Source organism: Schistocerca cancellata, chromosome 3, assembly GCF_023864275.1.
Source record: "Schistocerca cancellata isolate TAMUIC-IGC-003103 chromosome 3, iqSchCanc2.1, whole genome shotgun sequence".
NCBI lineage: Eukaryota > Metazoa > Arthropoda > Insecta > Orthoptera > Acrididae > Schistocerca > Schistocerca cancellata.
Genome location: NC_064628.1, coordinates 289,854,144 through 289,880,501, shown reverse-complemented (window position 1 = coordinate 289,880,501; position 26,358 = coordinate 289,854,144). Strand labels below are relative to the sequence as shown.

Genomic DNA, 26,358 nt, shown 5'->3' with positions numbered 1-26,358 from the left:
GAGCAGTGATATGGAAAGCTGTACAGCTGTAACTGTCTGCACTGAAGTTTTGATACCTACCTGGAAGAGACAACCACATCAGAATGATTTTTGTTTTACTGCGATTTAATATGTTTCCTGTGCAAAATGTCTGCCCTGATGTTTGCCACTCTGAACAAAGGCTGTGCCTGTGGACACCACCCAGCTGTAGCAAAGGCAATCTGGCACAATGGCCATTACCAGGGGTCCCGATGCCACAGGAATACGGGCATCTACTCCTTAGCATACATGGGGCTGTGAGCACTAGCAGCTCAGGCATCAGCAGTGTGATCCCTATGCTGTAGGGGGAGATTGGTGTGGACAGGGGGGGAGGGAGGAGGGGATGCTCAACCGAAAGGGTACATGACAATCCCATCATGTTGGATTGGCAACTGTGTTAGCTTTGAAGTGAAAATAAGGACCTAGAGAGGTATTTGTGCAGATCTTTAACTCTGCATGCAGTAGTCATTATTTAAGGTGTTTTCCTAGTCAGTCCACACTATAGAAAATTTGGAAAATTAAGGTCAGGTCCAGAAAGCACAGCTATTTTAGCCAAAGGTGGTGAATGAAAGCATGTTTCTAGGGAAAAAAGGCAGGGAATAAATGGGTTGACATCAAAAGCTGCTACCACGAAAAAGAGAGCAAATGAAGGAAGCAGAGATGAGAGATTGCAGCACAGGAAAGGAAGTAGATGCTGTATTAGCTTGGGACCCTGCACATAGTACATATGTAATTGCAAAAGAGTTGTGAACCCCCTGAGGTGTAAACATCTAAGAATTTAGAATAGTCTGTTTCATTTACTGATGTCATGTATTACTTATAATAGTGAAGACAGACATTATGCAGTACACAATATGTTTGATCTATGTTCAGCATCACTCCATTTGCAGAGTAGTTGAAAGCTTTATTTTCAATTCCAAGTATAAAAGTTTCTCAATTAGGCTTGGTTATAATTCTTGCATTGTTAGCAAATAGAACTATCAGTGCTTTTTGGAGGAATGAAACCCACAATGATAAATATCATCAGTATACAGAATTTAAAGAGTGAGAGTGGACACAAAACTTGTTCCAAGTGATGAATGATAATGCCTAACGCAAGGCTAGCCTTGTGGATAAGTATTTGCAACATGAAGACAACATAGAACAAAGATGATATGGCATGTTAAGTCATACATGTAAAAACATAAAAAGAACAGAACACTGACAATATTTCTTTTGTGTCTATATTAGCTTTTGGAATGTAGTTTGTGGTGACACAAATATTTGCAGTGCAGCCCTATGGGCCAAGCTCTAGGTTAGGTTGGAAGGTGACTGGTTGTAAGTTAGCAAAGCCAATGAATGTGAGAATGAAACCTTAGATGTGTTGATATAATGGTCATTAGTGCAGGTGCAAATCCGAAACAGATAGAAATACAACAGTTTTGTTCAGCCATAGCACTGCCACCAAGGACCAACACTGACTTTCAAGGTGTGCCTGCAACAAGAAGCCTTTCATAAGGGGATCAAAAGGGGGAGCAGCAATTGGGGATTGAGGATTTGGAGGGGGGAGGGAGGAGGGAGAAACAGGGGAAACAATGGGGAAGGGGGAAGACAGAGCAATGAGGGGAGGGGAACAGGGTGTGAGAGAGAAGAGACAGACAGACATAGAGAAATCACATCACTATCTCAAAATGTGGCACTTACCAATAGTTTCACCTTGCTCATGCACCATTGCACCTAACTCTCTCATTATTTCATTTATATCCAAAACATCTTCTTCTATCTTTCTCATTGTCTGTTCCCTCTCCAAAAGCATTTCTGTTTCAAATTCCAAATTTTTTTGTAAATTCTTCTGGGCTGCCAGTTTTTCTTGTTGCTCAAAAAAGGCTTGTTCTGTGTCCTCATTATAACTGGTTGTTGATGTCTGCCTTGTGAGCAAGTGTATCTTCATCTTTTCTGCAACTTGCTAATACAACACAATTAGAAAGCAAAATAAAACAAATTACAAAAGAGAGATCCTTTTTTCTTACATCATCAGCATACCTTCTGGAATTTACTGTAACATTGTAATGCTTCCTTAAAATCACTTGTTAATTTCTCAACACGAAGCTTATTTTGCTTGTCTCCCTTTCTCACAAGAGATGTAAGTTTATGAAGATCTTTTGTAGTTTGTGCTACTATCTGATTACAACTCAACTGTGTGACATGCCTGGAAGGAAAAGATCAAGCAATTACAACCTAATGTAATGTTGTCACCTAATTTGTATTTATTTTTAATACAGCTGCTGATGGGATATCTAAACTAATTTAAGTGATCACTATTTTCTTACACTTTGTCCCTGAGGCCTTGACTGTCTCTGTCAGTTCCAATACTTTTGTATGCTTGTTCCAGATTTTTCCAGCCATTGTTAATGGTGTATATATTTGTTGCAACACTCTCTGATAAATGCTTTACTGCTTCTGAATTGAACTGTTGACCTACAATTTCAACATTCGGTACAGTACTTGTTGATCCATAGTTTCTCTGATAACCAGATGCCAGTGATTCTGACATTTCTGCCACAGATTCTGCAAAACAAAAATACAAGAAGGGCTGTACAACATACAGCATATCTATGGAAATCTTTATTCATAATTGGTATTCATCCCTTGGAAAAGTTCTTTACCATAATGTCTTGCTAACTTCAGTTATTATTGGTTTATAATTAGTATTTCTTGTGAGCTTGTTACTTGTGTGTCAAAGTTTACAGCTCCCACAGAGTGTCAAATTTCCTACTATAAGCAGGCCACTTAATGTTTTCTTAACTTTCCCCCTTTAATTTCTGAATTGAAAATATACCATACACAATTTTTTATATACCTATAGAAAGTTTCTGATAATTATGAAGTAGAGCACTATAATATACCAAATTCTGTATTGAATTCCAGTCGTCAGAGTAAAGTGCTTGCATGTTGTCTTCACCAGTGATCTAACATTATTTTCAGAGTAGAAATACTTGCAGACCAAAGCATAGTTGGAGGGATTTTGGTTGGCTGGTGCTCGAGGGCACAAAGCTACTACGGTCAGAACCACCCATATCATAATGCAAGAAAAAACAATAAATAAAAAACTAAGATGTGAAAGGCAAAAACCCAACTGGGCAACTTTAAAAGAGGATCAGCTAATGACAAGGATGTCCCAATGGAAACTTTCTCTAAACATCAAGGAGATGGCTGAGGACACAGAGGTGGGCATCAAATTTGCGCCACTGTGGTGAATAAAAAGTAAGACACGATCAACAGAATGCTCATCATCCGCTAAAACATCTGAGTAAGTAGACAGCAAACACAGACGTAAACATAAACAGTTAAAAAGTGGGAACTGGATCAGACAGTGGTGCATTGTCAAGGGTCGAGAGCCTCTCCAGGGGGGACACCACCTTGACGGAGCACTGTTCATGTGGGTGGAGAGGCTTGCGTATCCATGTGAAGCTGAGGCTATGCTGAAGGTAGAGAACCTACTGCCGGAAAGGCCTTAGCTGATGGATCAGACTAAGAATGTCCCACAACATACTGTCCTCCTTATCCACTCTTAGTCCTTACCCAATTCCCTTCCTCAAACCAAGGTGCGATGCGAACCATGGTGAGGCATGCGTGGCACATGGGAAAATGTGTTGCAAACGGAGCCTCAGGGAAACTGGGCGACCTCCCCGAGTAAGTAGCCTTACACCACAAGGGGTTTCAGTGTTGTGGACCATGTAGATCCCTGAATCTTATGGGACCAAGATGGACACAACTGACAAAAATAATTTAAAACAAACTGAGACCTCAGACACCCAAACATTAGGGTCAGGACCAATGGAATGCACTTCCACTACTGAATCAGGGTCTAAACCTGAGTAAGAAGTGGGAACTAACTGAGAAGTTGGATTAGATCAAGATTAAAGCCTTGTCTGGGGCCCAGAGGAGGAAACTTCACAGGGAACAGAAACAAAAGGCAGGAAAAACATGACTTCCCAAACAAAAGTGGAGGGAATTAAAAGGGCTTGAGCCCAAGACCCCCAAGAAAAAATTGTCTCAGGTTGAAGGGGATATGCAGACCCTTCAATGTCAAAGACAGGTAACAAGATGATAAGGGTGGAATCTAAGACTCCCTCCTCTCAGGATAAGCGAGTCCAGAAAAAGCCGAGGCAAGAAATTGGGAAACAGATCTATAGTACCACAGTCTCGGTTTTTAAGATGGCAGTTATTCAAGAAGGCTCTCCACTGATAAGCATCACACCACAGTAGGAGGAGCTCGTGCAGATGGCCCTCTTTGAAAATATTGGGGGGGGGGGGGGGGGGATGCTGGTCCAGGACCCAAATTCAGAAGGTTCTATCTAGATCACGGTGCCCTCATTTTTGTCTGTGATAAGGTGCACACGATGGAATGGCTCAAGGACAAGGTCCTCGTGGGAGGATGCGAAGCTGCTCGTCAAGACGGCAGCTGAGCTTAAAACTGCAAAGGAATCTATAAGGGTACCAAAGATCCCTAAGGATGTCTCTCCAAAGATTCTGTTTGAGAAAATAGGGGTCCAGACCCCAAAAGTCTCGACAAAGGATTCGAGAGTAGTCAACCAGAATCGGAAGGATGAACCCTGGTGGTGGAGGTTGGAGAGAAGCCCCTGAAGGCAAAGCAAGAGCAAGACCTGAAATTGTTTTTAGGGTCCTCACAGATTGCCGTCAGTGTTATCAATTACCTCAAAAGCAATGATGGCAGCAAGATGGAGACTTGAGATGCTGCAGATTAATCTGCAGTACAGTAAAGGAACCACTACTGCCCTGAGCCGTCACCCGGGGTGACAAGAACTGGACATGGCCCTAATACAAGAAACCTACTTATGTAAAGGGGGTGTATCGGGCCTCGGTGGTACTGGAGGTAAGTTGATTTATGCTAGAAATCTAAGGAACTCCATAACATGCATTTATGTGATAAATGGAATTTATTTCATGCCAATGGTGGATTTCAGTTCCTGGGACCTGGTGACAATCAGGATGCAGCAACATAAGGAAGGTATCATGAGGGAAATCGTTTTGACGTCAGCATACCTTCCTTATGAAGACAGCTGTCCTCCCCCTCCTCCTCCTCCTCCTCCTCCTCCTCCTCCGGAGGTGAGACGACTGATAGAAGCTTGCCATCAGCAAGGTGGCCAACTGTTGGTTGGATATTATACCCTTGCCCACAACCTAGTGAGGAGCAGCAAGGGCACCAACAGTAGAGGTGAGTACCTTCTCGAATTTCTCATGTCTAACAACTTGGAGGTCCTGAATAGGGGTGATGACTACATTCAGGAACAGAAGGAGGGAAGAAGTAATTGACATAACCTTTGGTTCCATTATGATGGGCAGCATTACAGCTGTCCTCATCGGACCACATGTATATCAAATTGAAGATTGAAATGTGAATCAGACAGACCATGGCCTATAGAAATCCCAGGAAAACAGACTGAGACTTATAGGAGGGACCTTGACTTAAGTTTATCAGAAATTAAAACCTCTATAAGGAATCCAGCAGAGTTTGAGGAAGCAGTAGAGGCTGTCACCTCTGCCATAGTGACCTGGAATGAGGCCACCAGGACAACTGTGCAGTCACCAATAAGTGCACAAATAGGAGTGTGCCTTGGTGGAACAACAACTTGGAAATGCAAAGAAGACTGGTACAAAGACTGTTTAACATTGCGAGACATAAAGAACAATGGGTAAAATATCATGAGGCCCTTGTTAACTACAACCTTAAAATTAGACAAGCAAAGGAGGCATCCTGGAAGGCATTTCTGTGAGGAGGTGGAGGGCACAGCTGCTCAAGCCAGACTTCACAAAACCCTCACTAGAGTACCAACTAATCCAGGAGGTACATTGAGGAAGGAAGATGGATAATACACAAAGACAGCACACGAGACACTGGTTTGGTCCTCAAAATTAATTATTCTCAATATGCTCTGGTGGATAACACAGACCAGAATGCGATCCACGAGAGAGAATGGTTCTCAGGCATTCGAAGAGAGGACTGGGGATCAGCCAAGGAGTGTATCGACTTCAGTAAAATCCAATGGGCGGAGGGAACATTCCAACCGTTCAAGTCACCTGGCCCAAATGGAATCTTTCCAGCTCTTCTGCAACAAGCAGGAGAGAATCTTATGAGTCCTATGCAGGTTATTCAGGGTTAGCCTAGCAGCAGGAATCATTCCCAATGCCTGGAGGGCAGTGAAGGTTGTCTTTATTCCAAAGCCAAGGAGAACTGATCATACCAAGGCCTAGGATATGAGACCAGTTTGTCCTGCTCCATTCTTAAAACATTGGAAAAAATGGTTAATGTATATTATGAGGAGAGGAGGCTATCCAGGGCTCCTCTACATTCTAACCAACATGCATATCAACCAGATAAATCATGTGAGACAGCTCTCCACCAACTCATTGGGAAGGTGAAGAGAGCACTTCACTTTCAAGAAATAGCCCTCTGCATCATCCTGGACATCAAGGGGGCCTGTAGGAATACAACCTTTGATTCCATGGTTAGGGCAGCAGAGGTGCACGACTTCGGGACCACTATATGTAGGTGGACCAGGGCCATGCTTAGTGGAAGGAAGGTAGAGGCCGCCATGATGAATAAAAAGATGGTAATTAACACCGCTAGAGGTTGTCCACAAGGAGGCATTTTGTCCCCTTTATTGTTGAATCTAGTGGTGAACGAAATCATTGAGGAACTAAATTCCAGACAATGCTTTTCCAATGATACGCAAATTTACTGACAGTCAGGAATATGGCACAAGGTGCGATGGACATTGTCCAAGACTGGTGCAGGAAACAGAATCTAAGGGTTAATCCTAAGGAGACTGTTGTGCTACCATTCACGAAGAAGCATATCCAAAACTCAAGTTGGAATCTAAAGCTTTTCGATGAAACTCTACCTGTGAAGGGGATAGTGAAATATCTAGGGGTAATCTTATAAGAGAAACTAACATGGAACCCTCACTTTAAGAGCATTTGCTCCAAGGCAAAAGGTACTCTAGTGAGTGCTGGAAGAGCTACTGGAAGAGCTTGTGGCAACAAAACTGGGCCCTAAGTCCCAGAGGTATGCACTGGATATACACCACAGTGGTTAGCCCTAGGATCTCCAACAGGGTCATAGTGTGGTAGAAGAAGGTAGAATAGCAGGTTACAGCTAAGGATCTCGCTAAGGTGCAGAGACTGGCCTGCCTAGCCATAACAGGCGGAATTAGCAACAGACCAATGACTGGGATGGAAACCATGCTGGACATGCCTCCATTACACCTTTGAGCCATGATGGGGCCAGCAGCTGGTGCATACAGACTGAGAACTGTTAAAAACTGGATCTCGTTGGGATATCCAGAACCACACACTAAAATAGTGAGTGAGGTAAATATAGGAATGGTTGCGGAAATGCCGGCCAACTACATAATAACTCCCAACTGCTTCAACAAGCCTTACAATATAATAAGTGTAAACAGGGAGCACTGGGAAAAAACAGTTCAACACTGTACGGGAGACTTTGTCTGGTTCACTGATGGGTCGAAATCAGACCAAGATGCTGGGACCAGGATGTACAGGGTTCAGCCAAGACTGGAGGGCATCATCTCTCTAGGAAAACTGGCCTCATTATTGCAAGCTGAAATACTGCAACAGGGCGTGTTTGGAGGAGAATATGCATACGTGCTACAAAGACAGCCCAACATCCAGGCAGCCCTGAAATCATTGGCAGCTCCTGCAACAAGATCTCAGATTGCTGCAGAATGTCACAGGGCTCTGGTAAGCTAGGAGGAAGCAATAGGGTAAACCTAGTGTGGGTCCCTGGCCACTCAGGGATCGGTGGCAGTGAACAAGCCAACAGATTGGCCAGGATGGGGGCAAAGACTCCATTCATCAGACTGGATCCTGTCCTGACAATCACCAAGGCTGTGATCAAATTAGAAGTATGATACTGGCTCAGAAGACAGCACATAGAATACTGGACCAAGGTCTATAAACAAAAACATGGCAAGGTAATGATGCCAAAGCTGTGTTTTAAAAGAAGCTCTGTAATCCTGGGCTTGAACAGGAAAGAGATTAAACTCACGGCTGGACTGATGACCGGCCATGGGAATTTCAAAAAACACCTACATACAATGGGTATAATGGAAGAAGACCCTGAACATAGGATCTGTGATGACAGTGAAGAAACTGCATCACACCTAATCTTCGAATGCACTGCACTGGAGAGCAAGAGAGAATTTTCGGGACAACTGGACCCGAAGAAATTGTGTCTAACAAAGAACTGATAAAGGGACTCCTTGCACTATTTAAGGGCATTGGTTGGCTTTACTAGATATACAGAGAGTGATACTGCACAATAAACTCAGTTTTGGTGCGGGAAGTGGCGGGTCAGACCAAAGCTGTTTAGCTGAGAGCAGAATGAAACAAATTAAATCAAATCAGTTGAGAGTAGTAGGCACAAAGTGAGGCAGAGTCTTCACTTAATAAATGGTGGTGACTGGGCTAGAATGACCACCTAACAAAGTGAGGTTTGAGAAGATGATGACCATGCTACTGGGAGAGGTTTAATATTCTGAAGCTTGTTGCCTTGGAGTGAAGACCATTGTGTACTCCAAAGTGATACTGCATGCTGACAGACAGCGAAATGAAGACCATCTGAGGACAAAGAATGACTAGTATTCCGAGGGAGGAGAGCAGCAGCTTTTGCAGCAGCATCAGCAGCCTCATTCCTTGACACACCGACATGACCAGGAACCCAATGTTGGCTCTACCCACAATAAGTGAGTGAAGGCATTCTCAGATCCATTGTACTAAAGTGCAGACAGAGTACACAACGCAAAGCCCCTGAAGAGCACTGAGAGAATCTGAGCAGATGACACAATTTGGAAGCCTATGTCACTGGATGTATTGGGTCGCTTAATAAAGGGTGTACAGCTCCACAGTAAAAGCCTATTACTGGTCAAGATGCTGATACTGAAAAGGATCATCACTATGTACAATGCCACACCTGACACTGTGATCGGCCTTGGAACCATCAGTGTAGATGAAGACACTGTCCCCAAGCCACAGGTATAGTGCAAGGAACTCACTATACACCAGGCCAGGAGAAGTGTCCTTAGTAGTCTGAAATGAACAAGTACCTCAGCACAAAGCCAGGGTGGTGAAGAGTTCACACCCACAGGGAATGTGGCAAAGAGCGTAAAGCAAAGTTGTTGAAGCAGAAAAAGAAAGAAACTCCGGAAGGCAACACAGAAGATGGGTGCAGCCCATATCAGTGGTCAAGGGAACCATCAAAAAAGGGAGCGTACGATGGCTGCTGGGCATAGAAAGTGACTGAAGAGAACATGCCGCCAGTAGGACAATGGTAAGTCATAGTATAGAAAGCACCAGTGGCTAAACGTATCCTGCAATGGTGGATGGTGTTAAGACGACATAAGATAGACAGATGTGATGGTGAATAAACGATACATCCGTAATCCAGTTTTGAATGAACAAGGGACCAGTGGAAACAGAGGAGGATGGTCCGTCCGCTCCCCATGAGGTACCATATAAAACACGTAGAACATTGAGGGATCAAGTACAACGAGCTGCCAGGTGAGGGATGTGGGAAGACCAACAGAGTTTCCTATCAGATGTCAGTCCCAAAAATTTTGTTGTGTCATTGAATGGAAGAGGGAATGGGCTGAGACGTAGGGGTGGGGGAAGAAACTTCAGACATCGCAAAAGTTCATACAGACAGTTTTGTCAAAAGAAAAGCAGAAGACATTGTTGATGTTTCATGAGAAAAGATGATCAAGACATTGCTGAAGACGCTGCTCAAGTAGACGGGTTCACTGAGAGCTGCAATAGATCACAAAGTCATCAACAAAAAGAGAGCCTGAGATACCTGGTGGAAGGCAATCCATAACAGTGTTAACAGCTATTGCAAATAAGATGACGCTGAGCACCGAACCCTGAGGCACCCAGTTCTCTCAAATAAAAGCGTATGACAGAGCTGAGCCCACACTTATCTTAAAAACATGATCTTTTAATAATTTCCAGATAAAAAGTGGCAGGCAACCCCGGAAGCCTCACTCATACATAATACGAAGGACACCAGTCCTCCAGAAGGTGTCATACACCTTCTCCAAATCAAAAAACATGGCCACATTTTCGCACTTCCAAAAAAAAAAATTGTTCATAATAGAAGTTGACAAGGTGACGAGATAATCAACTGCAGAACAGTGCCTATGGAATCCACATGTGGCGTTAGTGAGGAGACTCAAACTTGAACCACCACACCACCTGACCATTAATCATATATTTCATGACATTGTCAATGCTACTGGTGAGAAAAATTGGCGGTAGCTGAAAGGAAGGTGTTTGTCCTTACCCAGCTTAGGTATGGGAACGACAACAGCCTTACTACGCCAGTGACTGGGAAATGTGTCATCTGTCCAAATGCAATTATACGTATGGAGGAGAAAGTGTAGGCACTCAGGAGACATGTGTTGCAACATCAGAATGTGATCTCTGTCTGGTCCTGGAACTGATGACCAGGACGAATAAAGGGCATGTTTAAGCCCACTCATAATAAAAGCAGTACTATAACATTCATGATTCTGGGACGAGAAAGATATCTTCCTTGCCTCCACCGCCAGTTCCATAGAAAGGAAGGTAGGATGGTAGTGGGTGGAACTCATTGTCTGCAAAATATAGACCCAAGGTGTCGGAAATATCAGAAGGATCTACAGTGACTTTGTTCACGCTTTAGTCAGACCAGGAACCCAGGAACAAACCACAGTTCCTGAAAACTGATGGAGATTACCTCAGACAATGGAGGGGGGGAGCAAAACTTAAAACTTTGAAAAGAAAGCCAACCAGCATTTTTGCTGTCTCTGAAAATGTGGCGACACTGCACACATAGCTGCTTATAATGCATAAAGTTTGGATTGTGGGATGGCATTTAAAAACATGGAGAGCTCATCTCCATTCGTAAACTGCATCTTGGCATGCTTCAGTCCACCAGAGGATGGGGGCACATTGTGCCGAGGAAGGGGTGTGAAGTATGGAACATTCAGTGACAGTAAGGACAGCATTTGTAATGTAACCTAGCCGGCCATCATTGCACAGGAAATGGTTCGAAAGTGGACAGTGACGAGTAGAGCTGGCAGTCATCTTTAGAAAGCTGCCTGTTGGTTGGATGCACAGATGGGATAGGTATAGCAAACAAATGACACAGCATAAATGGTCACTTGAATGTGCGTCTGGAGAGAAGAGACCACTTGAGACAACGAGCAAGCTCAGCAGTACAGATTGAAAGGTCCAAGTGGGAAAAGGAGTGTGCCAAATTGGAAAGAAATGTGGGTGTACTCGTGTTCTAGCAGATTAGACTGGGCTGGTTGAAGATATCTATTAAGAGAGAACCTCTCAGACAGGGGTGTAAAGAGCCCCAAAGGGGATAGTGGGATGGAAGAGAGTGGTCAAAATAACGGGCCAGTCACCGCGGTAGCTGCTGAGTGCCAGAATTCAAATGTACACAACGACCAGGTTCAGAGGCTGGAGGATCCTGGTCCATTAGTTCGACAGAGCAGTTGGTATTCCCCTTCAGTTGGCCAGCGGACTGGTTTTTGGCGGTGTGACCCGGTGAATTGGAGATTGGCCAGGTGAAGGTATCTCATTGTGACACCTTTGAAGAAGAATGTTGAGGTGAAGAAGGGGAAGATCTTTTGTCTTTGTTTGACTGCTTAGAGCCTTGTCATAAGTCAGGTGCAGACTCAGATGTTGGCTGGCTAGAAGTGCACAGAAAGTCATCATAGGGGTACTCCTTTTCAGATTTCTGAGCTGCTGTTTCTGAAGCACATGATTTCACTAGCACAGGAGAAGGTTTGTTGGCACAGCATGTGCCTGTAGCAGGTGCAGATGAGTTTGTGACACTGGAGCTGGATAATTTCATGACCTTGACACTAAACTAGAAGTCACAAGTCTTTGTAGCCATGTCCTCCGTAGGTTGGGGTGTACTGAGAACTGTACTGTAATTGCCAGAAGATGGTGTACAAGGTTTGCAGTTAGCCAACATTTTCAAAAAATGTGAGTAGGAAATTTTTCCTTTACCTGGATCTCCTGAACAGCTCTCCCATTGAAGTGCATTGTCCAACCACAGAAAGAAGCAGCATGATCACCCTTGCAGTTGATATAATAAGGCGAAGGAGGTGGACATCACCCTCATGAGCATCCCTGCCAAAGGTCCCTGCCACATGTTACACTTTTGGCTGCATTTTCACAAGATTCACGGGTGTGTTTGTAGTGCTGACATTCATTCATAGAAACATGTGGGCTTTGGGATATATGGTCCGACAGTAATAGCTTCACAGCCAGCTATAATTATTTTACGAAAGTACCACATGGTCAAAAGTAAGGAACAGCGTGTGTGTTGGCACTAATTTTTTATCAACCCTTTTCATGATGCAGTGAACTGCAGTCAGTCCCTGGCTGTTATCTCTGCTTTGGTCAGGCCATCAAGCAGCCGAGTGTGTATGACAACATGGGAGGAATTCACAGTGCGGGGAGCTTCTGCTATGTGAACCTATATTGGGCTGGCTGAACACAAAATGTCAGGTCTGCAATTTGGCATGTGGACTGGGGTGGGGATTGTGTTGGATGTGGTGGGTAGAGGGAGAAAGACAGCAGAGGAAGAAGGAAAAGGGAGGGGGTGTTCAGGGAGACAGCTTGCAGGGAGACAGGAAGTGAGCATGCTAGGAACTTGGAAGTGTGGGGTGGGTGAGGTGGCAGGTGCATGGGCTAGGAATGTGACAAATGAGTACTAGAGCTGGTGAGGTGCAGCACACAATGAAGGTGACATGGAGTTGTGGATTGGAAGGGGTTGACAGGACAGAGAAAGGGGAAGTAGTTGGGTAGAGGGTATGGTGACAGTGGGTTAGTAGACACTGAAATTAGGATAGTTATGGGAGTGAAGGATATGTTGCAAGGATAATTCCCATCTCTGTAGTTCAGAAAAACTGGTGCTGGAGGAAAGGATGCAGCCATTGGACTCAAGCATGTTGCAGCACTGGTAGTCAGCTTCATTCTTGGCCACACTGTGGTGGCAGCCATTTGTTCTGGTAGACAGATGGTTGGTGGTCATGCCCCTATAAAATTCTGTGTAGCGATTGCAGCAGAACTGGTGTATGACATGGCTGCTTCCATGGGTGGCTCTGCCTCTGATGGGATAGGATAAGCTAGTGACAAGGCTAGAATAGGATGTACTGGATGGGTAAATCAGGCAAGTCTTGCACCTGGGTCTTCCACAGGCATATGACTCTTGTGGGAAGAAGTTGGATGTGGCATAGGATGGACCATGATGTTATGTTATGGGCACTGGTATACAACTTTAGGAGGGGTGGGAAGGAACTTGGGCAGAATGTCTCATTTCTGCACATCATGATAAAGCCCTGCGAAGGACGTGGTTCAGTTGTCTGAGGTGATATTGGGTGATGAGGGGTGCTCCTTTGCAACTGATTCTTGGAGGTGATGGGAAAATTATGGCTGTGTGAGGATACAATACAGGAAATCAGTTTACAGACAAGGCTCGAGGGGCGGAGGGATAAAGTGTGTGTGTGATGGCCTTCATGAGACCTTCAGCACATTGGGCAAGCCAGTTCTCGTCACTGCTGAGACGCCATCCACGGATGACCAGATAAGATAGTGACCTTATTTTTTGTGGAATGTGCAACAGCTGTTGAAATGCAGGTCCTGTTGGTGGTTAGTGGGTTTAATACGGACATGGTATGGATGGAGCCACCAGAGGGGTAGATTAATGCACAGCAAGGTTGCACATTGAATTGCGGAGGATCAAGTGAAATGGATGGGAAAGAACGCGCTGAGACTGCGGAGGAATGATGATAGGGTTCTTGGCCCTAGGCCCAGGTCATCAAAGTATTATCAATTAACCTGTGCCAGGCAATGAGTTGAGAGTTTTTGGGAGGCTAGGAAGGTTTCCTGTAGATGGCCCATGAACAGGTTGGCAGAGGAAAGTGTCATGCTGGTATCTGTGGCTGTGCCATGGATTTGTTTATATACCTTCCCCTCAAAGGAGAAGTAATTGTGTGTGAGGATATTGTTGAATGAAATAGCGGGTTTAGAGTCTGAAGAACATTGGAAAAGGTAGCGTTCGAGAACAGCAAGACTGTAGGGATGAAGGGTGTTGGTGTCAAGGGACTAGGCATCAACAATGATGAATAGGGATCCAGGTGGTAATGGAATGGGGACAGTCAAGATCCTGTGAAGGATGTGGTTAGAGGTGTTAGCCGACATGAACAAAACTTTCTTCAATGGGAGCACAATAACCAGCTACAATGAGGCACCCAGGATTGTTGGGTTCGTAGATTTTGGGAAGCATGTAGAAGGCGGGTGTGCAGGGAATCATTGGGTGAGGATGGGGATAGATTCAAGGGAGAGATTCTAGGACAGGCCTAAGGATTTCAGTAGAGACTGGAGATTATGTTAGACTTCTGGGGTGGGATCATTCTGGCAGAGCTGTAGGTGGAGCAGCCAGCCAGTTGTCAGAAGTCTTCGTCAGGTAGTCACTGCAGGTCACCAATCTTCTAAAAGAAAGACAGCAAATGTTTCATTCTCTTTTGTATGTGCCTATTGACAACTCAATGTTTTTGCTATTTGGTGTGTGTTCTTTCTTACTCATAAATTATTTACATTAGTATAGTACAGGTACTTGAGCTGAAGATCAAAGAAAGAAAATTTTAAAGTTTAAGCTAAGGAGGGAAGGGGAGAAAGAAAGAGAGCGAGAGAGGGAGAGGGAGAGGGGGATGGGGAGGGGGAGGGGGGAGTGTGGGAGGTTGGTTGGTTGGTTGGTTTAAAAGAAGGGGGCAGGGACCAAATTATGAACTTCCGAATAAAACAATGCCATAAGTGTGAAAATAAAACAAACGAGACTGACAACACAAAACAGAATGAAAGGAAAAATCACAAGAATGATGAAGGGCAACAAACATGTAAATGGACAAAAGGAGACAAGAAAACCACAGAAATGCAAGAAACAAGATGAAGATATTAAAACAACAAAGCAGATTACCATGTCTGGCTGACAATGAAAATAAAAAAGGAGAAGCCAGCCACTCTGCAACACATTAAAACCTCCACCGAAGAAGCACTAGGGTGGAGGACACTGAGGGACAAAGGACAGGCACTAAAACTTAGATCAAATGATAAAACCCACCCTCACAAATAAAACTTGAAACGCTGATGAGGCGTTGTCAGATAAAATTAGCGGCAACGAGTCCGGTAACCCAAGATTCCGTCGCTGGGCATTTAAAGTGGGTCAGTGTGCCAGAAGATGGGCCACTGTCAACTGGGCACTGCACACACACTGAGGCAGGTCTTCACGGTGCAGCAGGTAACTGTGTGTCGCCCAAGCGTGGCCAATACAGCGTGGCATAGACTTCCACACATTCGTAGTCTCTTTAATGACATGCAGTTTATGTGCGTATCATTATGCCATTCCGTCTCCCAAAGCCAAAAAACCCTGCGGCGTAAGTCAGAATGCAGGTCAGGTTCAGAGATGACTATCTCTGGAAGCGGTTTCTGCATCGCCTGTTTGGCCAGCCTGTCGGCAAGTTCATTGCCTGGGATTCCAACGTGACCTGGGGCCCAGACAAACACCACTGAACAACTGGACTGTTCCAGCGCATAGATGGGCTCCTGGATGGTTGCTACCAAAGGATGATGAGGGTAGTATTCGTCAATAACGTGTAGCCTGCTCAAGGAGTCAGTACACAGGAGAAATGACTCACCTGGGCAGGAGCGAATGTGCTCAAGAACACAAAGTACGGTCGCCAGCTCTGCAGTGAAAACACTGCAGCCACAGGGCAAGGAGTTCTGTTCTATGTCTCCTCCATGAACATAGGCAAAGCCAACGTGACCATCGGCCATCAAGCCATCAGTGGAAATCACTTCACCACCCCAGTAAATGTCGAGAATTGAGAGGAACTGGCAGCAGAGAGTAAGGGTTAAATGAGTCCTTAGGGCCATGTAAAAGGTCCAGGCAAAGCCACGGTCTACATGTACACCATGGAGGTGTACGTGAATGGACCTCAAGTACAGGTGGTAAAGGGAAGGACTCCAGTCTAGACGGAAGGGATTGCATGCAAACCACAATCATTAGCCCTGACCTGGCCGCCGATATGGGAGACGGGCTGCTGCAGGTGGGAAAAGGAGATGGTAATTCGGATGCGCAGAAGAACTACGAACATATGCAACGTAACTGGCGAGCAGTTGTACATGGAGGGACTCCAGCCTCCACCAGGACACTGGTCACCGGACTCGTTCTTAAAGCGCCCTGGCGCTACGCGAACGCCACAGTGGTGCACTGGGTCTAGTAAATGCAACACTGAGGGCACCACCGAACCATAAACCTGACTCCCATAGTCAAGACACGATTGAACAAGGGCTCTGTAGAGCTGCAGCAGCGTAGAGCAATCTGTAACCCCAGCTGGTGTTGCTCAGGCAGCAGAGGGCATTGAAGTGCTGCCAGCATTTCCACTTAAGCTGACGAAGGTGAGGTAGCCAAGTCAATCGGGCATTGAAAACCAGTCATAAGAATAGATACGCCTCCACTACAGTGAGCGGATCGTCAGTAAGATAAAGCTCTGGTTCCGGATGAACAGTACAATGCTGACAGAAGTGCACGACACACAACTTCACGGCTGGAAACTGGAAGCCATGGGTTAGAGTCCATGACTCCGCCTTGTGAATGGCTCCATGTAGGTGCAACTCAGCAACACCTGTACTGGAGGAGAAGTAAGAAATGCAGAAGTCATCCGCATACAGAGAAGGGGACACCGACAACCCTACAGCTGCTGCTGCTGCTATGCCTTTAATGGCCAGTAAAAATAGAGAGACACTCAATACAGAGCCCTGTGGGACTCCATTCTCCTGGATATGGATGGAACTATGGAAGGCACCTACTTGGACATGGAAAGTACGAAGCGACAGGAAATTTTGGATAACAACTGGGAGCGGTCCTCTGAGACCCCACTGGTATAATGTGGTAAGGATATGATGTTGCCAGGTCATGTCATACGCTTTTCATAAATAAAAAAAGATGGCAAATGACAGACGCAAGGGACACAAGATTATCAGTGGTAGAGCGACCCTGGCGGAAGCCACCCTGACATGGAGCCAGTAGGCCACATGACTCCACGACCCAACCCAACCGCCAACACACCATACGTTCCAGTAGCCTACAAAAAACATTGATGAGGCACCAGAATGATGGTGCTCTCCTGCCATTGCAATGGAAAGACACCATTGCACCAGATCTAGTTGAAGATGACGAGAAGATGTTGCTTGTAGTCAGATGAGAGATGTTTAATCATCTGGCTGTGGATCCGATATGGCATAGGAGCTGTGTCAAGGCAACACGCCAGGGCACTCAGGAGCTCCTACTCTGTAAATGGGTCGTTATAGGATTCACTGTGGCGTGTAATGAATGAAATCGCTTTCCCGTCTATTTGAGAATGCGAAAGGCTGGAGGGGGGGGGGGGGGTAGTTCTCCAATGCAGAGGCATGAACACAGTGTTCAGCAAAGTGCTCGGCAATCGCGTTTTAGTCAGTAGATAACACACCATTTATGTTAACACCGGGAACACCTGTTGGGGTCTGGTACCCGAAAACACGTTTGATCTTTGCCCAGACTTGGGAAGGTGATGTATGGCACATAATGGTCAAGACATATCTCTCCCAACACTCCTACTTCCATTGTTTGGTAAGATGGCGAACGCAGTCATGGAGCCGTTTAAAGGCTATGAGATGCTCCAGGGAAGGGTGCCGCTTATGCCGCTGTAGAGCTCATGGATTGGGGCTAAGAAATGAAAGAGGAAGCCGCCTGGTAGAATTTTGCACAGAGCACAACTTAATTATAGCTAACACTTGGTTTAAGAATCATGATAGAAGGTTGTATACATGGAAGAACCCTGGAGATACTAAAAGGTATCAGATAGATTATATAATGGTAAGACAGAGATTTAGGAACCAGGTTTTAAATTGTAAGACATTTCCAGGGGCAGATGTGGACTCTGACCACAATCTATTGGTTATGACCTGTAGATTAAAACTGAAGAAACTGCAAAAAGGTGGGAATTTAAGGAGATGGGACCTGGATAAACTGAAAGAACCAGAGGTTGTACAGAGTTTTAGGGAGAGCATAAGGGAACAATTGACAGGAATGGGGGAAAGAAATACAGTAGAAGAAGAATGGGTAGCTTTGAGGGATGAAGTAGTGAAGGCAGCAGAGGATCAAGTAGGTAAAAAGACCAGGGCTCTTAGAAATCCTTGGGTAACAGAAGAAATATTGAATTTAATTGATGAAAGGAGAAAATATAAAAATGCAGTTAATGAAGCAGGCAAAAAGGAATACAAACGTCTCAAAAATGAGATCGACAGGAAGTGCAAAATGGCTAAGCAGGGATGGCTAGAGGACAAATGTAAGGATGTAGAGGCTTATCTCACTCGGGGTAAGATAGATACTGCCTACAGGAAAATTAAAGAGACCTTTGGAGATAAGAGAACCACTTGTATGAACATCAAGAGCTCAGATGGAAACCCAGTTCTAAGCAAAGAAGGGAAAGCAGAAAGGTGGAAGGAGTATATAGAGGGTCTATACAAGGGCGATGTACTTGAGGACAATATTATGGAAATGGAAGAGGATGTAGATGAAGATGAAATGGGAGATATGATACTGCGGGAAGAGTTTGACAGAGCACTGAAAGACCTGAGTCGAAACAAGGCCCCCGGAGTAGACAACATTCCATTGGAACTACTGACAGCCTTGGGAGAGCCAGTCCTGACAAAACTCTACCATCTGGTGAGCAAGATGTATGAAACAGGCGAAATACCCTCAGACTTCAAGAAGAATATAATCATTCCAATCCCAAAGAAAGCAGGTGTTGACAGATGTGAAAATTACCAAACAATCAGTTTAATAAGCCACAGCTGCAAAATACTAACACGAATTCTTTACAGACGAATGGAAAAACTAGTAGAAGCCGACCTCGGGGAAGATCAGTTTGGATTCCGTAGAAATACTGGAACACGTGAGGCAATACTGACCTTACGACTTATCTTAGAAGAAAGATTAAGGAAAGGCAAACCTACGTTTCTAGCATTTGTAGACTTAGAGAAAGCTTTTGACAATGTTGACTGGAATACTCTCTTTCAAATTCTAAAGGTGGCAGGGGTAAAATACAGGGAGCGAAAGGCTATTTACAATTTGTACAGAAACCAGATGGCAGTTATAAGAGTCGAGGGGCATGAAAGGGAAGCAGCTGTTGGGAAGGGAGTGAGACAGGGTTGTAGCCTCTCCCCGATGTTATTCAATCTGTATACTGAGCAAGCAGTAAAGGAAACAAAAGAAAAATTCGGAGTAGGTATTAAAATCCAGGGAGAAGAAATAAAAACTTTGAGGTTCACCGATGACATTGTAATTCTGTCAGAGACAGCAAAGGACTTGGAAGAGCAGTTGAATGGAATGGACAGTGTCTTGAAAGGAGGATATAAGATGAACATCAACAAAAGCAAAACGAGGATAATGGAATGTAGTCGAATTAAGTCGGGTGATGCTGAGGGAATTAGATTAGGAAATGAGACACTTAAAGTAGTAAAGGAGTTTTGCTATTTGGGGAGCAAAATAACTGATGATGGTCGAAGTAGAGAGGATATAAAATGTAGACTGGCAATGGCAAGGAAAGCGTTTCTGAAGAAGAGAAATTTGTTAACATCGAGTATAGATTTAAGTGTCAGGAAGTCATTTCTGAAAGTATTTGTATGGAGTGTAGCCATGTATGGAAGTGAAACATGGACGGTAAATAGTTTGGACAAGAAGAGAATAGAAGCTTTCGAAATGTGGTGCTACAGAATAATGCTGAAGATTAGATGGGTAGATCACATAACTAATGAGGAAGTATTGAATAGGATTGGGGAGAAGAGAAGAAGGGATCGGTCGGTAGGACATGTTCTGAGGCATCAAGGGATCACCAATTTAATATTGGAGGGCAGCGTGGAGGGTAAAAATCGTAGGGGGAGACCAAGAGATGAATACACTAAGCAGATTCAGAAGGATGTAGGTTGCAGTAGGTACTGGGAGATGAAGAAGCTTGCACAGGATAGAGTAGCATGGAGAGCTGCATCAAACCAGTCTCAGGACTGAAGACCACAACAACAACAACAGAGCTCACCAATGCTCCTTAAATGCTTCAGTGACTGCCTTTCGCCGCAGGCACTCTAAAGAGCGAGGGATCGTGTTTTCTGCCACAGAAATGATACTTGTAATCACCTGCTCAACTATCACACCAATGTTACAGTGTGGGGGACATTCAATGGTGACAGCAGAGGTGAAAGTTCCTCAATCCGCCCTGTTTGAAGCCCATCTGGGCAGGCATCCATGGGCCATGGCAGTGACAGGAAGATGGGGAAGTGGTCACTACCCATAGGTCATCAAGTGCTCTCCAGTGGACGGATGGGAAAAGGCCAGGACTGCAAACCGAGGGATCAATGGCCGAATATGTGCCATGTGCCACAATGAAACGTGTGAGAGCACCAGTATTTAAGAGGCAGAGGTCGAGTTGAGACAGTAAATTTTCAACGTTTTTGCCTCAGACAGTAAGCACAGTGCCACGAGCCATGAGCATTAATTGTAGACAGTTATTTCCTGTGTCGTGCTTATCCTGACAGCCACAGCTTCAAGAGGGGTTTGAAGGGGCACAGGTTCACTGCATTCTGAGTTCAGGACATAGACGCAAACTCCACCTGACACTTGATTATAGTCGCTAAGGTTCCTGTAATATCCTTATAGCCATGGAGGGCAGGGTTCCAAAATGCCGGGAACCAGGTTTCCTGGAGGGCAATGCAGAAAGCAGGTGTAAAGCTTAACAGTTAGCGTAGCTCAGCCAGGCAGTGCAAAAAACAACCGCAATTCCACTGGAGAATGACATGATCGTGAGGCTGGGAAGGCATGGAACATTCAATGAGGCAGTTTACGCCTCAGGGTCACCTGCTGTCACCGATTTATTTCCTGAGCAGTTTGTAACCATGGTGTCTTAGGGTCCGGTGAGATATAGGGCCTCAGCAAATGCCAGAATCTCCACCTGATCCTCAGAAGCAAAGCTTGTAGGTAGCAGAGGTGTGGGTGCCACCATAAGTCCCTTGGTCTTGGTCTTTTTTTTTTATTGTTCTCACTGCTCCTTGGGTTTCTCTGGCTGGGAGAGCTTGACTGATTCAGTCTCTGGGACTGAGGATGATCGTGAAGCCCAACAAACAGCTACTTTCGGGCACTTCAGCCACTGGCAGGAGTCATCTTTCCTACTAGCAGAAACTTGGGAGGGAAGGGAGTGACCTCAATGGACCCCTTCCTAGCAAGAGAATCTGAAGAAGACTTTCACTTCTCCGGCTGAGAAGTAGGGACTGGTGTCCCCAATGGTGGAGGGGGAGGCAGTGCTCGCGAGGTAGGTGGTGTGGGAGCAACATGGAAGGAAGTGCCCCCCAGCATCAAGGGAGCAGGTGTCTTCCAGGTTGGTGAGCCGACCGGAATTCACAGTACAGATGGGGTTACAACTGTTCTTGTAGTGGCGGCGTAAGAGGTGGTCACAGCCAAAGGATGTAGACGCTCAAATTTCCTCTTAGCCTCAGTGTAGGTCAGTCAGTCAAGCGTCTTGTATTCCATTACTTTCCTTTTGCACTGTAAAATCCTGGAGTCTGTCGAGCAAGGAGAATGATGCTCTCCGCAGTTGACACAGATGGGAGGCAGGCACATGGAGTATTGGGATGTGATGGGTATCCACAATCATGGCACGTGATGCTGGAAGTACAGCGGGAAGACATATGGCCGAACTTCCAGCACAGCACCTAAAGCACCGCAAAGGGGGAGGGATAAATGGCTTTCATCACAGTGGTAGACCATCACCTTGACCTTCTAGGGGAATGTGTCACGCTCTAAGGCCAAGATGAAGGCACCGGTAGCAACCTGATTATCCCTCGGACCTCAATGGACACCCTGGACAAAACGAACACCTTGTCGCTCTAGTTGGCGTGCAGCTTGTCATCAGACTGAAAAAGAAGGTCCCTGTGGAATATAATACTCTGGACCATATTTAAGCTCTTATGGGGCATGATGGTAACAGAAATATCACCCAGCTCATCACAAGTGAGTTATGTCTGTGACTGGGCAGAGGATGCTGTTTTTATCAAGACTGACCCTGACTGCTTTTTGGACAAGCCCTCCACCTCCCCAAACTTGTCCTCTAAATGGCCTACAAAAAACTGTGGCTTCATCGAAACAAATGAGTCCCCATCAGTTCTCGTACATACAAGGTACCGGGGTGAATAAGGTTCGCTGCCATCCTTAGCCCAGTGTTCCTCCCATGGTGTGGCCAGGGAGGGAAATGATTTGGGGTCATACTTCCTTGCATTGTACTGAGACTTAGAACACTTAGAGACTGCTGATATTTGATCACCAGCAAGTGATGGCGCGGTGTGCTTCATCCCATGTCATCCACCCTGATGCCACCCACTCTGACAAGGGGCCCTCTCCATGGGTGCCACCGAGCCACAGCAAAGGCCACCTGGTAGGATAGCCATTGCTGGGAGTCCAGATGCCCCAGGGTGACAGGCATCTACTCCTTGACATGCGTGGGGAGTTAACATTGCAGGCATCAGCAGAGCGATCCCTGTATTGTCAGGGGGCTACAACCAACAGGGTACACAGCGGCCCCACCACAATGTACTGGCTACGATGCTGGATATCAGGTGCAAACAAGTCCATGGTCCTCATCAGCGCAGAAAGTGGCACTGCATAGTGCATGGTGGAAAACGCACTCAGGAAGGTGTCCTTGCCGAGGAGATGGAGAATGAGAAGGACTGCAATGTGAAGACGAGAAAGCAGACTACAGATCTCAAGGCACGATGGACACGGATGCACCATGTAAAGCGCCCTTCCCCAATTGGCCCGCTCTTTGGAAAAATTTTGAATAATGGAGGTCAAATCCTACAGTGGACCATAAATAAAGGCCGAAACGTGAGAGACTCCTTTTAGTCGCCTCTTACAACAGGCAGTAATACCTCGGGCTTATTCTTACCCCAGACCCACAAGGGAGGGAGGGAGAGAGGGGGAGGGAGGGAGGGAGGGAGGGAGAGAGAGAGAGAGAGAGAGAGAGAGAGAGAGAGAGAGAGAGAGAGAGTTTCTCAACCAGCTGTGACTGCAACAGTTCTTTGCCGAAGAGTTCATTTACCCTTCGACTAAAATAACATCTCAGTTAATCTAGAGCTAGAGGCCACTTTGAATGACCTAGTGATACAACAACAACAACAAAAAAGGAACAAAGATTGTTTTGTTAGCCAGGAAGATTTCATTACGCATCAGACCCCCCAACTTCTTTGTATTGACAACTCCAACCCTATTTGGTAGATTTTCCAATGTCTTTATTGCAGTATGCACATTGACTACACTGACCTAGAAACTGGCCCAGATCCCAACTTCAGCAGGGTCTATCTAGATCTTGGGGGACTGTGACAGGGTGCACACAGTTGAATGGCTCAAGGACAAGGTGCCCTGATATCCCCGTGGGAAGATGCGAAGCTGCTGGTCAAGATGGCAGCGGAGCTTCTTAAGACCGCAAAGATATCATTATGGGTACTCACAATCCTTAAGGAAGTCTCTCCCAAGACTATGTTCAGGAAAATAGGGACCCAGAACCCAAAAGTCCCGACAGAAGACTGGAGAGTGATTAACCAGAAGGTTGCTCCGGAAGGACGAAACCTGGTGGTGGAGGTTGGTGAGAAGTCCCTGAAGGTGATGCAGGAGCAGGACCAGAAACTGTTTTTAGGGTTCTCGCAGGTCACCATCAGGGTTCTCAAAGACCTCAAAGATGGCAGTAAGAAAAAAATTTATACAAAGGTGGTGTATCAGACCTCGGGGGCACTGGAGGTAAGCTGATCTATGCTAGGAATCTAAGAAACTCCAGAACATGCATCTATGTTAGAGATGGCATTTCTTTCATGCCAATGATGGATTTCTGCTCTAGGGACTTAGTGACCATCGAAATGCAGCAATGTGAGGAAGTTATCATGAGGGAAATTATTTTGGCCTCAGCAGACCTTCCTTACGAAGACAGTTCTCCCACTCCCTTGGAGGTGAGGAGACTGGTAGAGACTTGCCATCGGCAAGATGACCAACTGCTGGTGGGGTGCGACACCAATGCGCACAACCTAGTGTGGGGCAGCAAGGACACCAACAGTAGAGGTGAGTACCTTCTTGAATTCCTCTTAGCTAACAACTTAGAGGTCCTGAATAGGGGCAATGAACCTACATTCAGGAATAACAGAAGGGAATAAGTAATTGACATAACATTTGGTTCCATGACGATGGGTAGCTATGTCAAACAATGGCATGTGGTGTTGGAGCCATCCTCATTGGACAACATGTACACTCTTTGACATAAAACTCGACCGGCGGCCGGCCGCTTCAGAGGCTAAGTCCGCGCCGGTCGCAACATGGGACAAATAAACTGACCAACTCGCTAATTCTCTAAGTTCGGCTATCTGCACAATCTGGCAACACTGTAGACTGCGGCCCTTCCTGTAGGAAGTCTTGTCCGATGTTACAGAAAACGTAGCCTGTTTACGCCTGTGGTCTAGTAGTAGCATGTGTTCTTTCTGTGTATGCTGTCTGTGGATCGATACCAGCTGGGTAAAACATTTTTATAGCCTCTTCTGTCTGAATCGTGAAGATGTGAATTTAATGGTAGCTCAGATTCAATCTATTGTACTTTCTGACACACTGATAGCAAAATTTTATCCGGTAACCATTTTGCAGCAGATTTCTCGAAGACTGTCCTCCTATGGACACTGTATGCAGCAAAGCTCCGGGATCCACTTGCTGGCTACCGGCAGCAGCTGTGGTGACAGCAGCGGCGCTGCACTCCCCTGTTCTTTATCGAAAGAGCCTGCTACTGCTCATCGCTTTTGATAATTTAAAATGCTTTATTATTACTAAATGTTGCTCCACAGAAAATTTCTATGATTTTCATTCACGCTCAATAGCAACGGAGATTACTGTATTACACTAATCGGCAAGAGCTGAGTACGGCCCGAAATTAATTTTATAGACTGGGACGAAATTAAACCAACACACTACATTCGATGAGTTTATAAATGCTTCATACCTCGCTTCTTTTTCTTCCAAAGTCAATTATTTGTGCAACTTTTGGCCAATATTCGGATGTTTTTGTCAAGGCAGAGTGAGCGTCTGTGGTGTAAAGTGTATTACAGTTTCTGTTTCATTCCTTGTGGTAAGTCTATGCAGTAAGCTGTGTGAATACCTTGCAATGCATGCTCTGTAGCAGTGCAGGAACACTGCATATTTCGAGTTCGATGTATGGATTCATGAAGTATTTAACGTTGATTGGAAGTGATAGTTAATGTCGTCAGATTTAAACCAGAAAGAGTTATTGTTTTTGAGGTTTCAGAGAACGGAAAGGAGTTGCTAATGCCAGTGTCAGAAAAACTCTACAGTTAAATGCTACTGCAAAAATTTATAGAAGAGGAAGTATATTAATGAACATGTTCACTTCATAAACAACCTCCTGACATGTTAGACCTATATCACGAACAAAGCTAAAATTCGTATCTTTGACAGTCGGTTTGAATCTTTTCTGAAACTAGTTTACAGTAAAGCACCTTGGCATTTGCAAAGTACACATCCGTGATATTAACATACTTTACTAAGTCGAAATTGCACAAAGATTTGTGTGTAAAGGAATTCCTCAGATTTCGTGTAAGGAATTTTTACCAGCAGTTTGCAACTCCATTAATTAAAATGGAATATAAAAGGGTCGCGTACAGCGGCTTTCTCTGAGATTGGAACTGCCATCTTATATAGCACTATCATTGCAATGCATAAGGGAACCACTGAGCTAACGACACACTGGCCCAAACAGGCGGACTATAGTCATTGCGATATTGCCTGAGCCTCAAAGTGCAACATTAAACACACAAACAGGTGTTACGTATGTGAAGTACACCATTGTTGGAGTCCAGAAATTAAATATACTTTCTAAGTGTCTCGTCTTACAGTGGATTATATCGTATGAGTATTCGATGTGAAAAACGAACACTATGTGACTTTAGCGAGGTAATACCGTGCTACACCCGAAAGTAAATGCACTATCACAGTGTTGACAAATATTTGCTATGACGTTGCATATTCTCAGCTCTCTTACGAGGCAGCTCTTCAGCGAAATGCTTGTCGTGATTGTCCGATACGGTTCTTCAGAGGGGAGATGTGCACGCACGTTTGGTTTTTATGCGGCA

The 26,358-nt window shown here is 45.2% G+C and overlaps 1 protein-coding gene across 1 annotated transcript in view; it reads right to left on the bottom strand.

Moving 5' to 3' along the window:
• The window catches only part of LOC126174974 (syntaxin-7), a 95,248-nt gene that overhangs the window by 45,701 nt on the left and 23,189 nt on the right, over window positions 1-26,358 (bottom strand). The window contains exons 2-4 of the mRNA XM_049921446.1: window positions 2,328-2,565; window positions 2,041-2,206; window positions 1,702-1,963 (exon numbers count right to left, since the gene is read on the bottom strand). Coding sequence (XP_049777403.1) covers window positions 1,702-1,963; window positions 2,041-2,206; window positions 2,328-2,551 — 652 coding nt within the window. The 5' untranslated portion in view covers window positions 2,552-2,565. The remainder of the gene's footprint in view (window positions 1-1,701; window positions 1,964-2,040; window positions 2,207-2,327; window positions 2,566-26,358) is intronic.